This window comes from Podarcis melisellensis (assembly GCF_964234715.1).
Source record: "Podarcis melisellensis genome assembly, chromosome: 3".
Lineage (NCBI taxonomy): Eukaryota > Metazoa > Chordata > Lepidosauria > Squamata > Lacertidae > Podarcis > Podarcis melisellensis.
In genome coordinates this window covers 43,405,911-43,424,643 of record NC_138530.1, presented here as the reverse complement: position 1 = coordinate 43,424,643, position 18,733 = coordinate 43,405,911, and the positions used below count along the sequence as shown (strand labels likewise).

At 41.8% G+C, this 18,733-nt stretch overlaps 1 protein-coding gene across 2 annotated transcripts in view; it reads left to right on the top strand.

Moving 5' to 3' along the window:
* The window catches only part of SDCCAG8 (SHH signaling and ciliogenesis regulator SDCCAG8), an 88,315-nt gene extending 72,327 nt beyond the window's left edge, over nt 1–15,988 (top strand). For both annotated transcript variants that reach the window (XM_081905817.1, XM_081905816.1), the window contains exon 17: nt 15,625–15,988. In XM_081905817.1, the coding sequence (XP_081761943.1) occupies nt 15,625–15,778 (154 nt within the window). In that variant the 3' untranslated portion in view covers nt 15,779–15,988. The remainder of the gene's footprint in view (nt 1–15,624) is intronic.
* The last annotated feature ends 2,745 nt before the right edge of the window (nt 15,989–18,733 follow it).

Below are 18,733 nucleotides of genomic sequence, written 5' to 3'. Positions count from 1 at the left end.
CTGGATTCATTGAAAAAAATCTGGTAACAATATGCTAAGAGGTCTGTGGTGGAAGAAATGATGTGTGTGAAAACAGTTGGGAGCTATAGGTATTCCTCATAAGTGTATTTTTATTTTATTTTTATTTTTTGTCAAATAGCAACTTGTCTGCGATACCTAAAGTAACCACTGATGGCAGCAGCCTGCTGAAATAGTGATTTTAATGTCCTATTTCCCCATCACCGTCATTAGCGCTTATAGTGTAACGACTGGAAACCTGTGCTGAATCCATGAATGTAGGAGCATGCCATCTACTGTGGCCTAACCAAAAATGTCAGCACATAATTTTTAATTGTCTAAGAAGAAGCTAACAGGCAAAAGTTTTTTCTAAAGCTGATTCAGATGCTGCGCACTGAAACTTGTCCAGGCTATTCTGCCTTTGCAGCTGGGGATCACCTGTACGGACACAACTGGCAGTGTGATCCTTCTCCAGCTGCAAGTGCAACCCAGCCTTGGAGAATTCATACACAGGTTAGGAGTCGTAGATGAATGAAACTATCAACAGATGATCAGCCTAGCATACCACAGAAGGTCCCACTGGAACAGGGGTACAGGGAGGCTCCAGAGGTCTGTTCTTAACCTGAAACTGTTCTTAACCTGAAGCACCACTTTAGCTAATGGGGCCTCCTGCTGCCGCCGCGCCGCCGCAGCTCAATTTCTGTTCTCATCCTGAAGCAAAGTTCTTAACCCGAGGTAATATTTCTGGGTTAGCGGAGTCTGTAACCTGAAGCGTATGTAACCTGAAGTGTATGTAACCCGAGGTACTGTACTTGAATTTGTGATGTTAAAGTAGAAGTCGATTTTCACATGTTCCTAAACAGAGCATCTTAGAACTAGAATTCTGCTCTAGGCAACCTGGGCTTTGACTCATCTGAAACAAGAAAAGGTTTTGCACAGGAACAGCTAAGCGGTATCCAAAGCTCCTTGAAATCTTTTTCATCCATAGCATTCTGCTGATTGACTAGCACACACTTACTCAAGCAACAGAACAGTGCCAAATGGCTCTGAAGGTAGGGCCCATGGACTGCCGCTGCTAGATTCACCCTGGTGTAGTTTTTTAACAAAGCAGTGATGCACTATATAGGTACTTTAAGTAGGTGTAGCAGTACCGATGCATGTTTATGCTGTGGGTGCATTTTCTGCCACTTGAAAAAAAGTGTGAGGTTTTATATTTGCAGTCCTGCTACGACCTTACAACATGCTTGTCTGCACAGCAAGGCATCAGGTTGGTTCATTGAGGCTCTTTAGCTAGAAAAACCTAATTAAGGCTGAGCCATGGTTTGCCTCATTTTTGAGTACTCCGTACTTGTTGCTGTATTTTTAGTATGTGAACTTTGGTTTTTAAAAAAGTTGAAATAACTATTTCCCCCTTTACAAAAACAGCTAATGGGATTTTTCTACAACTTGCCAGAAATACTCATTTCCAGGCAGAGAGCAAGCATGGACAATTTCACACTTAACGTTGAACATTTCAGAAAGTTCTGAGTGCTGGAAAAGGAAGTGTTATACTGAAAATTACAGCTGGCACTATTCTCTATCAATCAATATTCATTTGAACAGTTAGCTGTTGATCTAAGGGAGTAAATGCCATCCTGTCAGGGGTGGGGGCTTCCTTCCTGACTTTTGAAAATAGAACGACTTCTTTGTGTGATGCATGTGTATAATTATTCTGCTTTGTGTTCAAGTGGGCTTTTAGTACAATGGTTCTGTACCTTCACATGGACACAGAAGGCATGCTGAGCATGAAAATTCATTAAACATAATATGCATGACAGCGAGTGTTCAAGGGAGGGAAAGCATACTTTCACTTATGCTTGATGGTGCTCATTGTTCTCTACTACTCTCCCTTCAGACTTACAGTCAACTCTTTTTAAAGGGACTCTCGTACCCAACTGGTGTGTGTCTGTACGTGCCCTTGCTTGCATGCAATGGATGCATACTCTGGACACAACTGCAAAGTCCTTTAGGTTTCCATAGATGTTGCACAAGTGCCTTCATATAGTTCTGAGATTCCTCTGTGTGAGCGTAAATATCTCTGCTGGTGCTAGGAGCTAAAGGAGCATGCCAGAAAGTGAGGGAGCAGAAGGAAGCTGGCTCTCAGCCAGATCTTTTGACCATTTTTCTTGATCGTGTCAGGGTCAAGGGGGGGGGGAGGACTTTTAAGAACAATGGGCTGTAGAAGGATTGGACTGAAAGCATAGAATGCTATGTGTGAGCAACCCAAAGGATTAATTTTTAAGTCACGCTCTTGTAACATTTTGCTGCACTAATGTTTCAACAAAGAGTTGATTCAGTACTGGATATACATTTTGCACCATTCAAGTGTATAAATTGTAAAGAATATACAAACAGAAGCTTTATTGTTTTATTATAACATGTGAGGGTTTTTTAAAAAAATGATAATGCTTTTGGCTCTTAATTAAAAAAAAAATTCCCTTAGAAAGACTTTTGTAGTGAGTGACTAAGAAGTCAAATAAATAATGCTAATGCAAATAAAATTATGTACCTAGTAGGCAGCATTACTTATTTCTGTCTATGGCATTTGTCACTGCATGACTTCCTTTTGAATCTAAACATCCTAATTTATCCTTAATGCATGCTGACATTTATCTCTCAGAGAATTTGTTTCTGTAGCCTACCTTGTCTGTAGCTCCAACTTTACCAGTTTTCTTTTGTGTTGGAAATTAGTTGTGTAAAACTTTACAAGATATTCAAAATTACAAACCACTAGAAAATACTGTGAGTAGAATTTAATTTTTGCAGCCTGTCTTGCTGGCGGCTGGATTCCAAAAAAAGCAGGCTGGATGCATGCATGCCAGTGCAACCAGGATTTTAACAGTGTCAATAATCTTTGCTCATCATACTTCTCCACACACACCCAAAAATCTGTGTCTCTGTGTGTTCATACAGATTTACTCACATACAAACCTTCACTCTGCCGGCTAACAAAGCAATGCTTCATTTATTGTGTCTTTGATTCTTGTTTGGTTTACCCCCGACAAATGAAAACCTGTCCCTCTCTTCAGTGAATTAGCTGCTTGTAAATAAAATTTCTGAGGCTTTGGTGTCTGAAGTGGCAAGGATTAGAATAATGAAAAAGCACGTTCCCTTTGACTGTAGTTTTTTATTCACTGATTTTTTTTACTTCTCTGCTTCTAATTGTTGCTTGGAGAATTTAGTTACTGTAACAATGATTTATTTTTCTGCATATATACAGTGCATATGTAAGATTAAATAATCCCTCTCCGTTAACTACTCGCAATATTAAAATTACTTGATCCGTTGGTTGGGTTTTTGTTTTTTTGTTTTGTTTTTTGAGAAGGGGGAGCCTTGGAGGGAAGAAGTAACGTACAAGCAGATGTGCTGCTAGATCTACAGGCTTCTGCCAACCATATGGCATCTTAAAGAAAGATGGTTGGAGCGTCTGGATTAGCAAAGAGTTGGGATGGAAAGCCATGTGTCGTGTTGGTACAGGCAGTTGTTTTAGCTCTCTGTAAAAGGCTTCAGGAGATTGTGTAATGGAACAAATGGTACTGCAAGCCTAGTAACAGCCTTACCGCTGCTGGAGAGGCAATTGGCCCCCAGGCGCCTACTGCTTCATCTTTTTTTCTCTCCCCCCCCCCTTTCCTTTTTCTTTCTTTCTTTTTTCTTTTCTTTTTTGCAAATGTATTGGAAACTCCATGACTTGATTCTAAACTTTTTGCTTGCTTCTGCACAATACATTGCTGAGGCTTCACCTTAGCTTCCTCGTTCTCTAATCCTACACCCCCGGAGAGAACCCACAATCAGGTTTACTTTAAATGAAATACTGTAAATGAAATTGAAAGTATTTGGACATTTTGCTAGAGTTTTTGCAGTGTCTTATGGCAGGCTATGCTCTGCTGGCGTGCCCTTTGTTTAATTGGGGTGGGGGGAGGAATAGCATTTTAAGCACACTAGTTTGGCATTGCTGTTTTATTTGCTGCATTTTCTTTTTACTCCAGAGAAGTGCATCATCCCACCTGCACTAATGGATTCAAGGCAGGTATCAGGAATATATTCTCTGGATTTGTGTGCCTTACAGGAAACATTTGTGATGTACTTCCTTGTCCATGGAAATTGCTAGATTTTAGACTATGAATGTTCAGACATTCCTATCAGTTTTAACTACGCATATTTAACAATTCATTGAAGAGTTATTAATAAGCTATTGGTTTGGAAAGGCACTGGTCTGAAATGGAAAGTAGACCATAAACTGTCAATAACTCATTTTGAGAAAGTTGAGGGAGTTTGGGCACAAAGTTTGAATATTTATCAAAACTCATTTATGAAAATATGAAAAAAAAAACAGTAATAAAGATTCACACTGTGAAATTCAATTCTTTTTTTCCCTTTTTTTTGCTAAACTACCATTATATGTAAGTTGTTAATCAGGCTGAATATATCAATTAGAATTTCAGCTGCAATATTTAGAAGATTCTAAAAGGATTTGCATTATTTGTGAAACTTCCTAATATGGATTCTCTCAGAGCTCCTGTACCTGTAAGCACAAGTATGCCTGCTATCCCTACAGAAAACAAAATGAGCACTACAAATCTGGCAGGAGTCAGGACAATCTAGTGAATTGTCTAAAGCAGCGGTTCCCAAGTAGGGGTCTGGGGACCCCGGGGGGTCTGCAAAACACACTGAGGGGTCTGTGGCCCCTTGCCTTGCCTCCTGACCAATGATTATTTTTTTTTGTCATTTTTGCATGGCAATGTCACAAATTTTATGGTCTTTTTTTTTTTTTAGCATACCTAAAATCCTCTGCTTATTAGGGGCTACCCCACATTTTGTTCAAAAACTTGCTTTGCAGAGATAACTACCATAGAGTTATCAAAAGTAGGGGGCCTGTGGCTTGGCTTTTGAAAAATAGAGGGTCCTCAGTAATTAGCTAATTGGGACCCACTGCTCTAAAGCACCATTTTGTAGAAATAATTTTGGTTGGGGCCTGATGAGATGGACAGTGTAAGTGCGGAGAACTGATCAGTCACATGCCTGCTTGCCCCTTCTTCACAGAAGACATCTGAAGGCAGCCCTGTTTAGGGAAACCTTTAAAGTTTGATACATTATTGTACTTTAATATTTTGTTGGAAGTCGCCCAGAGTGGCTGGGGAAGCCCAGCCATATGGGCAGGGTATAAATAATAAATTATTATTATTATTATTATTATTATTATTATTATTATTATTTTATTTTATTTTATTATTTTATTGTTTTATTTAGCAGAGAGGAAAGGCAATACCTGGCTGCATCCAGGGCACCCCATAACACATACCTCCTTGTGAGAGGAAGTAGTTGTGAGGCCACTCCTGGAAAATTACGACCCCAGACCCAGAAGACTGCAGAAACTGCTGGGCAGTTGCAGGCATCCCTGAGATGAGGCTATTGAGAAGGTGGTCCCAAGGCAGCTCCAGGCATTCCTGGATGACACAGATTATTTTGTTCCAGTTGAATCTGCACTTAGGCCAGGGTTTGGTACTGGACTGCAGAAGAGGTGCTGTAATGGTGCTTGAAAGCAGTAATAAACTTGCACGAGGGTAGTTCAGTCCCAACAAGATGGAGCGTGGTTCATCTGTTCAGGGAGTTGGTGTTTAACCAGTTCCTGGAAGGGTCAGGAGGTGCTCATAAATCTATCATTGTCAGGGAAGACTCAAGTGGCCTCAGTGGTATACAGTGTCAGCTAAAGCTGGCACACCAGCTGCAGCCTCTCCTGGACAAAGATATTTTAGCCTCAGATAGCCTTACTCTGGTAATTTCCAAGTGCTGCAGTACATTCTGTGATGATGCTGCCTTTGAAAACTGTCCAGAAGCTACAATCAGTTCAAATCAGTTCAGCTAGAATGCTGAAAGGGACCAGGAAGTGGGATCCCATCACAGTTCCTTTGAGACAACGTCATTGGCTTCCTGTTTGTTCCTAGGTTCAATTCAGATGTTTAGCTTTTGAAGCCCTACCTAACTTAAGATCCAGGTATTTGGTGGGTTGTCTTTTCCTGTTTCCGTCTGCCTGTTGAGATCTAGATGTGAAGCTTTTATTCTGGTAGCACAACCATCAGGAGTAAAGGAGAGATCCTTTTCCATGGTGATACCTTGCCTGTGGAAAGTTTTACCAGACAAATACCTTTCATTTCCCTATGCTATTAAACATTGCTGAGTACAGTACTACGATTTTGTTTGTAGTTGTATTATTTCCCATTTGTTAGCTGCCTATGGTGTTTTGCAAACTGAAGGATGGAACAGAATGTGCATGTAAATACATAAGCAAAAAAAAAGTTGGATTCTATTTGGAAAGCACTATCAATTATATAGAAGACTTGACTTGGTATAGTACATTTGAACATTATGATAAGCATCTGAAAGCCAATACATTTGTGACTTGTTCTTGCACTTCTGGGTGCTGCTGAATTTGTTTATCTTACCGTGAGCAACATGTCCAGTGTGCCTTTTTCACTTGTCTACTAGAAAATCAGTAGATATACAAAATACTTTAAAGAGAGACTTCTTATCACCTGAAGCACCTTGTTCTTAAATTCTAATAATGATTTTTTTGCCTTGCATTTTTTCTTTATTCTACATGAATCTTCCTTCCCTGCTCTCCTAAAATCAATTGTTTTAAAAAGTTCGGCTCATTACAATGTGTCTGCATCAGAGGGCAGATTGTGCAGCTCATAAATGAATGGGTTGTTTTTGCCCATCACAGCAGTTCTTTCAGTCTTCATCTAGAATTTGGCATCTTAAGGCTTCAGGACTGGATCCAAAGGAGTGCTGTATTTTTGTTTTAAGTGCATACGCGCACACATTAAAAATGAAGAATGATTGATTTTTTTTTAATGGAGACAGTGACCAACAAGCGAACAGAGTTAACAGAAGCTGATACATTTATCAACATTGTTTTCTAAATTTCTTGAAATGCCTGATGTCTCTTCAGGCCTCCCATACGCTCTGCACAAGCCATCAAAAACCGAGTAAAGAATTCTCTCTTCGTTCTGCGCAGCATGCTCAAACACCACATGCACTGTCTGCTATGTGTCACTTCTTATGAAGCTCATGCTGGGAGGCTCTTTTTAAAGGCAAAGTGTTTCTGAAGAAAGGAGTTTGGATTGGGCAGCTTGCTGCAGACCATCTTTCTGGCTCAGTACTGAATTAGCATAGTGGTGGTTGTGCTTAGTTTCAAGCTAGAAGGCAGCAAAAACTGGCGCTTCGGAGCCGTGGAGGAGGAAAATAAGGGCAATGGAAGTATATGGCAAATACAGATGAAAGTCTTGTTTTCATTTGCTAACTGAAGGTGTTTGGCCTGGAATTTGGACTTCAACCCCAAGGTTTCCTTTAATAAGCATGAAAAATGCTGCCAGAATGAAGGGGAAATGTCATTCCCACCTGTCAGAGTTGACCTGTGGGGAGTTGGGAAGAAAAGTCTCCCTGCCCCACTCTATACCCACAGTGTAATAATGGTGACTTTAGCTTCAGTTCTTTGTCTGTAAACAACAACAACAACAATAATAATAATAGAGGTTTGTTGGTTTGTTTGTCCGAAGGGAGTTGTAAAGATGAAATTAAAAATTGTAAATTCTGCATGAAACTGCAGGGGAGGTTATCCAGAGATTAGAGCATGAGGCACCTCAGGTTGCCAAAACTACTTTTGGCTTTGGAATTGGACCACCTGTCACAGAATGGTGGTAAGTTGGAGGTGGTGTGTAATATACTCAATTGGCAGTTACTGGCATCATATTGATGTGCAGTCCCTCTTCTCAGAAATTGCAAATGGTTAAATTCTTTACTACAGCTATTTCCTTGTAGTAGGGAGTTCCACAGTTCAACTTCCCTTGAGTGAAGTGCAGACATTGGCTCTGGAGGCATTGTAACTCAGCCTTTCTATTTAAAGGCCGAATTTGCTGATCCAAGTGGAGAAGGCTTTTTAATTTGTATTTTCCTTCTACCCACCCTCATGCCTCTCAAAGTATTTTTATTCCTCTCCTGACATTTCTTTTCCTGTACTTTCACGCTTAGCTTGTACCCTTTCTCATCACCCCAAACTGTCAATTTCTTTCACCCCTCCTGCCTGCTTTTACATTTGCTTCTTCTTGCCACAACAGCTTCCCGTTTTCATCCCTGTTCCTTGTTGTTGTTGTTACTACAACTATTAAAATTTTCACTTCAGTTCCTTGCAAGGCACCCTCTGACACATTCCCCTCAAAGCAAGGGGACCTCCACCCCCTTATGTCTACATCTTCCAGACCTCTTTGTTCATTGCCAGCTTCTCTTCCACCCTCTCCCCACATGTGTGTATGCACACACGGGTTCTCCAGCTCCTAATGCCTGGTTTTTCTTCTGAGGTGGAGGTAGCAGCTGTCACCTTGGCATGAGTCAGGAGACGCTTCCTGGATGACAAGAGAAGACTGGGGTGTGAGGGGCTGTGTGTGTTTGTGGAGGGCAATAAGTGCCTTCTACAAAACGTATTTTATATGCTGTTTTCTGTTACAGTGGTACCTCAGGTTACATACGCTTCAGGTTACAGACTCCGCTAACCCAGAAATAGTGCTTCAGGTTAAGAACTTCGCTTCAGGATGAGAACAGAAATCGTGCTCCAGCGGCGCGGCGGCAGCAGGAGGCCCCATTAGCTAAAGTGGTGCTTCAGGTTAAGAACAGTTTCAGGTTAAGTACGGACCTCTGGAACGAATTAAGCACTTAACCTGAGGTACCGCTGTATTATTCTATAAATTTCTATACCACCCTACAACCGAGAATCACAGGGTGGTTTACAATGTAAAAGCACAAAAATACATAACATACTGACAATTTAAAAAACAACAACCCTCCCAGTTTAATAGGCCATAGATTGTTTCATTAGCTAAAGGCCTGGGAGAAGAGGAATGTTTTTGCCTGGCACCTAAAAATATCTAAAGAAGGTGCCAGGTAAGCCTCCCTGGAGAGAGCATTCTACAAATGGGAAGCCACCACAGAAAAAACCTATTTGCGGACCTCTCACAGAGGAGGCACATGAAGCATGAAGAAAGGCCTCAGGAGATGATTCCTCAGAGGGAACGTAACCCCATCAAGGGAAGGCAGCCTCCCATCCATCCAGTCCAGGGAACCACCCACTAAGAGGGCCTCAGCCTAATCTGGATTGAGTTTCAGTTTGTTAGCTCTCATCCAGTCCATTATGGAGGCAAGACAGCGGTCCAGGATATCCACTGCCACACCTGCAAATGCAAAGGAAAAGTAGAGTACATGCATTAAACAAAGGCAAAGAGCACCCAGCACTTTCACCTGCTGCCTATTGTCTCTGAGCTTCTAGGCAGGGCCTGTTGAGGAGTGGAGGGAAGAGAAGAATACACATAAGAATGCCAGTGTAGTGATGGATGGATTCTTTTTAATATTTTCCAGGTTACTATTAATAGTATCCACCTCTTTTTCTTCCCCCAATATTCACTCCATATTTTTCTCCTCACAAATCTGTCCCGTTCCTTCTCCAAAATTTCTGAGATGGGGATTAAATCAGCCACTATCACTAGCATCCCCTCTGCGGTAAGGGCTGAGTCTTGCCCAGCCTGTTGGGAACTGAGCTAGCTCCGGCCTACCTCTACTCAGCCCCAACAATGTGGTTTCATAGCCCAGTCATAATTATAGTGGTACTTCGGGTTAAGTACTTAATTCGTTCTGAAGGTCCCTTCTTAACCTGAAACGGTTCTTAACCTGAAGCACCACTTTAGCTAATGCGGCCTCCTGCTGCTGCCCCACTGCCGGAGCACAATTTCTGTTCTCATCCTGAAGCAAAGTTCTTAACCTGAGGTAATATTTCTGGGTTAGCGGAGTCTGTAACCTGAAGCATATGTAACCCGAGGTACTACTGTACATTTTTTTTTGGTGTGAAGAGCTCTTGGAAACTGATATTTATATCCACAGTGATGGTAGATAAATATTAGTTTGTGAGGAAACCACAATGCAGAGAAATAGGTTGCCAGGAGACAGCAACATGACCAACCTTATTTGTGATGATGTTCAGGAAACTCCAGCATAGGTTAATAGAATGGGATTTCTTTTTCAGTTTTGAGTTGGGTCTTGTCAGTTTTTGTTTTGGCAATATCATCAGATGTTTTATGCATTTTTCTAATACAAATAAAAGTAAAGATGATGATGGAAAGAACTGTGTTTTGACTAAATACTCCTCTTCATATCTATGACACGAGGGAGTTAGCAGAGAGGCTTACAAAATTAAATGGAGTAGTTAGAATTACTTATTCATGTTTCCTTAAAAGTGAGGCCACTATGTTTTATGGGGCTTATTCCCAGATATTTGTGCAAAGGGTGCAGCCTTAGTTCTATTTCATTTAACAGTATTTAATCATTTGCCATAAATTTAAACATTGCTTAGGACTGCTTCACAATGATATACATTGCTTGATGACCAGCAGCTGAAGTGAACTGATTCAGTTATGTCTCAAATGTGTGGGGTGATATTAAAGTTCTTTCTGTGGTTTTTTGACCCGTAATGGCTCATTCATACATAGAAGTCACCACAAAATGCTGCAGTTATCAAATGAAGATAATGCATACGTACACACACACACACACACACACACACACCTGGCATTTCAGTTAGTTGCTGTGTTAACTTCACAGATTACCATTTTCTCACACAGAAACAATATTTTTGTAGTGTACTGTAAAGTGAAGCACAACTGTTTTTCCTACTCAGGTTGGATTGCTTCTGCATGCCTCTGTTGCCCATCCGTGAATTTGCAGTGCCAAAAACATGCTGTGCTTCGCACATTCCAATAAACTCATATTTTTCTACACAAAGAGAACTCCAAGCAGAGGGGAAAAACACAGTAATGTGCGAAACCCTAAATGGTGACACATCTTGGGTGATTTGGGAACTTCGGGAGTGTTAAAAGAATGAATGGAATACGCACTGCAAAGCTCTTTGCCTATTAAAGGGACTGAATTATTTAGTGTTTAGCTTGAGTATTCAGAGGTCAAGAGGGCTGGCGTCTTCCTGGAACTGAAATCAGTCAGCAGAGAGCACTGTCATTTCCCCACATTATTCCCAACGCAGCCAGCACAGTAATAGGGCTTTATGATATGGAAATATTTTGTGGGGGGTGGGCACTGTAGGTTTTCTGGAAGATGGCGCAAGCTTGTTTTCCTGCTTGGCTAGGACCCAAACCGATGGCTTCAAGTTACAGTGGTACCTCGGGTTAAGACCTTAATTCGTTCTGGAGGTCCGTTCTTTACCTGAAACTGTTCTTCACCTGAGGTACCACTTTAGCTAATGGGGCCTCCTCCTGCTGCTGCTGCACTGCCAGAGCACAATTTCTGTTCTCATCCTGAAGCAAAGTTCTTAACCTGAGGTAATATTTCTGGGTTAGCGGAGTCTGTAACCTGAAGCGTATGTAACCTGAAGCGTATGTAACCTGAAGCGTATGTAACCCGAGGTACCACTGTACAAGCAAGGAAATGCTGCCTAAACACCAGAAAGAACTTTCTGCTGTTAAGAGCAGCTCGATGGTAGAACGGTCTCCCTCAGGAGGTTGTGGACTCTCCTTCCTTGGTGGTTTTAAAGCAGAGGTTGAATGGCCATCTGTCATGGGTGCTTTAGCTGAGATTCCACAATTGCAGGGAGTTGGACTAGATGACCCTCAGGGTCCCTTCCAACTCTACAATTCTATTATTCTAAACACTACAGTGGTGCCCCGCAAGACGAACGCCTCGCAAGACGAAAAACCCGCTAGACGAAAGGGTTTTCCGTTTTGGAGGCGCTTCGTAAAACGAATTCCCCTATGGGGTTGCTTCGCAAGACGAAAAAAATCTTGCATCCCCCCGCGGGGTTTTTTCGCTTTTTTCGCCCTTTTCTTAAGCCGCTAAGCCGCTTATCAGCTGTTCCGCTGATAAGCCGCTTAACAGCTGATCGCTGGAAGCTGCTTGACAGCTGTAGCGCTAATCCGCTAAGCTGTCAATGGGCTTGCTTCGCAAGACGAAAAAACCGCTATACGAAGCGTTCCGTGATCCTCTTCGTCTTGCGAGGCACCACTGTACATAAAAACAGTCTGCTGGATCAGGCCCATTGCCCATCTAGTCCAGCATCCTGTTCTCACAGTGACCAACAGGATGCTTGTGGGAAACCAGCATGCAGGACAGGATCCAAGCACAGAAGCCCTCTCCCTTCCTGCGCTTTCCAGCAACTACGGTAGTATTCAGAAGCATTACTGCCTCCCAGCATGGAGGCAGAGCACAGCCATTGTGGCTAATAGTCATTGATACCTTTATCATCTGTGAATTTTTCTAATCCTCTCTTAAACCCTTCCTAGTTGGTGGCCTTCACTGCCTCCTGTGGCAACGAAGTCAATACTTTTAAGTACCCACTGCATGAAGAAAACCTGGGAAGACCAGTTTACCATAGATGAGTGTGCAAGGAATTCTCAGAAGATTCCTTCTTCCCGCTTTCAAATCCCTTAAACTCTCTAGAGTGGAGGGGGAGCTATTTTCTCCAGCATTTGACTTCACCTGCAAAGTCACGCAGCTGCGTTATCCCTCCAAGATCTAATATTGAAATGTGGACTCTCTTTTCCTAAGTGGGTTATTGCCTTTTTGCAGAATTCCTTTGGCTGCCGACTTTCTTCTGAGTCTTTCTGTTCAGCTCAATTGGTTTCTTTCAGTTACCGTGGTAACCAGCAGATGGGGTTCTTTGACAAGGGTCAGTAGGGAGGCTGCCACCATATACAGGAAGAGTGGCTAAATAACAAAGCTTTCAGTGCTGACAGTTCAGCAATAGCCAGCCAGGAGTAGTTATCAGATTACTTATATTAAAACCTAATTAAGATGTGTGCCAGTAAGTGCAGCGTGGATATTGGATTTGGTGATTTAGCTGCTGCCAGTTGCTGTAATTCAATCTCACTGCTATGGCACCTACAGCTTTGCAGAGTACAGTAGAAATCGGTTTCATGCATAATCCGATGGTACTGGAATGATGCATAATGTAATCATTTGGTCTCTTCCGGCTTAGCACCTCAATCCTGGCCTCATTATATATATTTATAGCAAACTGGAGAGCGAAGGGTTCTCTTCACATATTATGAACTCTCCCTGCCAGGTGAGCTTTTGCAGCCAATGCTGTGACGTGTCATATATTTACCAATTTTACAATATGGCGGTCAGTTATGGAAGATGATTAGTTTTACTTTGGTGGAATAGGAAGAGAACATTGCAGAAGTAAAAACTGGAAAGCACTTTTTTGGGGGAGAGGGGGGGACACATTTAAAAAGCCTTCTGATAGCATGCTTCAGAGCACAGGATTCCAAGCACTCTTTCCCCTTCTCCTTGATTTCATTCCTCTATCTCTCTTTCCTTGCCCTGCCATTCATCAGTATCCTTTTTGTTGGAGTAACTTCTCAGTGTAGACCAGGAAGTGGCCCTTTCAGACAATAAGATAGCTGTTTCTCACTTTTATACGTTATGCTTCTCTGTTCTAGCCACTCTAGTCCATCACTACCTGCCTTCCACCAAGTTGCTACTCTCACGTATTCGACATCCCATGCCATTGAGTTATTATAGGACTGTTTGAGGGGTGAAGTTTTTTGTTTTGGTTTTTTCCCCCTTAGACTTTTTCCTCACTAAAGATTTTGGAGCATCTGTAAAGCCTGCCAATACTTCTCTCTTGTGTGTGATGCTATCTACATGGTAGTAGCACAGAAGGACCCAAATCGATTATCATATATAGCAATACAGTCTAGACCAGGCATAGGCAAACTCGGCCCTTCAGATGTTTTGGGACTACAACTCTCATGATCCCTAGCTAACAGGACCAGTGGTCAGGGATGATGGGAATTGTAGTCCCCAAACATCTGGAGGGCCGAGTTTGCCTATGCCTGATTGCCCTAGCTTACATCCCAGTTATCTTCCTGCTCCAGCTGTGTAAATAAAGATTGGGGGCAGGGGGATCTGGTTTTCCCAGCTGTGTCAAGTGCCTCTTTAGGTTGGATGTGATACAAGTACTTGGATGGGAGAGGAAGGCAAGTTGTTGCATTTGTGACTCAGCAGTTCCATTCCCAGGTTCTGCTGCTATTTGCTCAGGGAAGTGCTGAACCAGAAGGGGGTCAGGCTATGTGGCTGCAACTTTCTAGGTCTAAATTTACTTTTCAGTGTGACTGAGACAGAAGGGGGATAGCTGGATATATGCTGATAGGTATGTCTGTAGACATATTTATGACTCTTTATGCTGAGTACTTAATGCATAACGGAGGTCTGTAAACTCAATAAATCACTCTTAAACGGGACATGCTTTGCTGACCTTACACATTCTGCAAATTGTGTAATCTGTGGAGACAGTGGGGAATTCCTGTTTGGCGTCAATTGAATGACAATATGGGGGGGGGAGAGAATGTAAATAAGCTGGAGTCTGGTAATTCATTGGTGGAACCTATGAAGCTATGAGACATGGTATTAGTAATTTCTGAGGTAACTTTCATGTCCCTGAGTAGAACTATGCATACACTTTGTATTATGCGGTGGTTTCCTACCAATGATCAGGGCTGGGTTAACCATTAATCACATTAAGCACATGCTTAGCACATCAAGGGAAGGGGGCACCACAGAAATTTTCCATTGTCAGATTTACCATGGATAATGTGGTGCTGCTGAACCAGGTCCCACAAAAAAGGCTCCTACAATAAATGAATTTAGTAATAATAAAATAGTAATAATAGAGATTAATAATATACATTTTAGGGAAGCTTTTAATGTTTGATGTATTATAGTATGTTAATATTTTTTTGGAAGCTGCCCAGCGTGGCTGGGGAGGCCCAGCCAGATGGGCGGGGTATAAATAATAAAATTATTATTATTATTATTATTTATTATTATTATTATTATTTTGGAAATACAACAGAAATAAAGTCTGGTAACTTGAGTCCCCTGAGCTCACATGATCGTTCTGATCTTGGTCATGTCGGCTCCTGTTCAGTCGTCCACTGAGAGTGAGTTTTTTGGGGGGTGTCTCCAAATTTGGAGGTTTTTAAAGGCCTTGGTGCAAATTTTGGAGGTAATTATTGGGGGGGTAAGGGAGCAAAATATTAACCACATCGATTTTGGAAGCATTCCATGTGTCAACCCACAATGAAATTACCCTAGAGTTTCATTTTATTTGTGACCAGTTCTAAGGCAATATGTAAAAAGTGAGTGACAATTGACTGTCATGTATATAATAGTGTGTTAACAATAAACATTATTTTCCATGTTACTGTAGGTTTTGTTTCATTTTGAAAAACAAAAAATATTTTGCAGTTTGAATTAGATATATATGGGGACACCAAAATATTAAGTGCCTGGGGCCTCGAAATGGCTTAATATGGCCCTGCAGTGATACATATTGGTAAAGGTAATTTTGTGAATTCTTCCAGATAAGGTTTCTAATTTAAAAATAAAAATACTTGACAATGTGTCTGTGCAGGGGAAGAATGTATACCTAAAGGACAGCTTCTACCATGCGCTTCACTTCCAGAGAAACTTGGGTCATTCCCTCCTATAACTGCCCCACCAGAGCAACCTCTTTTTATCTGTTTTTCCCCCCAGGTTACAGCAGCTTGACAAGCATTGCCAGACTACTGCCCAGCAACTAGTGGAGCTGCTGAACAAGCAGAATGAGCTATACAAGGAGAGGCAGATGCTTACTGAGGAGGTGGAGTTCCTGAGGATTCAGGTACCACTCAGAACCAGGAAAAAATGAATAAAAACTAGAGAAAAACGCTTGACCATCAGTGACTAAAACAAAGAACCGGTCCAATACAGTTTCAACATCTGAATCCTGTGAATGCAAATTCAAATCATCACCTTCATACAGTTGTTGATCTGGACACTCTAAGCTTCCCTCTACTTCCCCAGTTTTTGCCCTTTCTCCTTCCCTAGAAGAGGAGCTCATTTGAAGGCTCAGCAGCCACATTTGGACATTACATTTCCAGTGAGCACTGGAAAGAGAGCTGTAGGTGACAGTTACAAAAAGGCACTGGGGCATTTAAGAATACAAAATTGCTGCGACTTTGAAACTAGCAGGCATCCCAACTACACCTGCACCCATGGAGAAAAAGGGCACATCAGCCGTTTGTTCAGAGAGGTGGACTATTTGCACTGAAGGGAGGGGCAGTGGGTGTCCAGTCCTAGTACCCTGTGAAATCGGGGCATGTTTAAGGGGGCATGCTCATTGCAGGAGGAATAAACTCTCTCATATGTTGTGGATTTCGGAGGGGATAATTGCTGCAATTTTTTGCAGCTGCCATAAGAAGTACTGGTGGGTGCACTTGGCACTATAGCTGAACATGATATGATCCAGTTGCAGAGGGTCTTGAGCTTGTGTGCTCTCTCTTCCTTTGAGGAGTTCAGAAGCTGTCACATGTGCTTTTGTCACCTGAACCAAGAAACTATGGGTTGTTTAAAATTATTGTGTAAGACTAACAAAGTGTGCTTTCCTTACATGAGGCAAATACCAGAAAGCTTGTGCTATCTATTCTGAAGTCTGACTAGAAATGGAATGTATGCAACCTTCTTTTTATAAAAGAGCTGCTTCTTATAAAAATCATAAAATTACTACCCGAGCTGGTAAAAATTAAGGTGCTGGCACACACGTGACTTGATAAATGGTAAAATGTCTCTCCCACCCCTCCCCTCTCTACCTGCAACCCTATCTCCCTTTTCTACTGAATTTAAGATGAGTTTTAAGTATATATTTTATTCATATATTTCAAATAAAAAATATTTAAGGTCCTTCTTTTGAAACTGCACACATATATTAAAATCACCGTTAATAATATGGTCAGTTGTCATGAACAAAATCAACTACTGCATGATGTGTCCTTCCTACTAAACGACAAGGGAGCGGGTGGCGCTGTGGTCTAAACCAGAGAGCCACTTGGGCTTTCCGACCAGGAGGTTCCAGTTCTGCAATCATTCACCACCAGAGGTCACTGTTAGAGGATCAATTATGATTGAGCATAATCACCAATTTCTCTGCTAGTCCTTACTGGTTGTACAGAAATGCCAAAATGGAGCTGGGAAAATGTTTCCAGCTTCAGGGTCACATGCTTGGAAAGGTTACCCATGTGGGGAAGTCACTGGTGGGTCAGCCAAAACCACATATAAACCCCATATGAACATCATTCCCCCACCCCCTTCATGCACTATAAATGACAATGTATGAATGGTAGTGGGATGTGTGTTGATCCCCTCTTCTTGTGTGAAAGGGACCTTGTCTTAGCATAAAGCGGCTTCCTCTTGATGCAGCGGCCCATCCCTTGTAATCTGATTAAATTCACAGTAAACTGTATTTTCGCACAAAACAGCCATATCTAAGAAAATAAGAGGCAGGGAACCAAATGTGCCTTCAAAGCAAGGGCTCTAAACACGAACAGTGTTTAGAACTCATTGAAATCTTGATTTTCCAGAATGAAGTATTGCCATAACAGATGCTTTTTGCCTCTCAAATGGTCAGCTTATGCATGTTACACGCCTTTGAAACAATTTTTTGTTACACAACAGTGCCATGTTCTCCACAATTGGTGAACCTTTCTTTTGAGACCTTAACCACAGGAAGAAAGCAATATAAATAAACACTTGGTGCTCTTGCAAGTGACAGAAGTCAATCTTTGGTTTTTCTCTTTTAGTTACCCAGTGCGCTACAGCTGCGACACTGAGCGGCTGAAGCTAACTTGGAAAACAGCCTTTGTTAGATGAAAATACTGTATCCAATTTCAGCTTGTTGACCTGAAGCTCTTAAATAATTAAATCTTTGCAAACTTATCTTGTTGCTCTGGAAAGAAGTCGTCCCTGTCTGCAGATTTTGTGAAGTGGTTCGGTCTTTTTGAAAATTCAAGGCTGCTTGTTCTTCTTCACCCAAGAATACGTCTGGATCTATTTCTGGGAAGTTACCCATAAATTCCATTGCAGGGGATGTGACACCCTCACCTTCCCCTGCTTTGGGTGAGAACTTGGAAGCATACAGAGGGGAAGCACAAGTCACTTTCTCTTGCACTTCCTTTGAATGCTTAACGCTACCCTAATTTAAAATAGTTTGCGCCCCCACTTATTATTGCCCCCACTCAACTTATTATTTTTAACTTCCAACATTTATTGCTTGCCCCTTATCAAATTCTAGATAAGGAGAAGGGCTATAATTGCTCCAGGGTTGCAGAGCAACTTCCTTAGCAAGGTTAGAAACTGGTCTGGTTTTACAACTTTTGACAGAAGGTACAAAGCATCCGTCTTTTGAGAAGCGGATGGCAGGGAGGGGAAAGAGCATTGTTGGCTCATTTCTGTGGTATATTGCTTTTATTGCTACTTCTGGTTTTTTTGCTGGAAGTTGCCTCATGGCTTGGAGAGGTGATCTTTTATTGTTCTAAATAGGTATGTCATGACATACATATCTTTGTCAACCTTGAAGGAAGGCACACAAGTGTATCTTCCACAGATAACATGTTATTTATTTAGAACGTGGGTAGGCAAACTAAGGCCCGGGGCTGGATCTGGCCCAATCGCCTTCTAAGTCCAGCCCGCGGACGGTCCGGGAATCAGTGTGTTTTTACATGAGTAGAATTTGTCCTTTTATTTAAAATGCATCTCTGGGTTATTTGTGCGGCATAGGAATTCGTTCATTCCCCCCCCCAAATATAGTCTGCCCCCCCAAGGTCTGAGG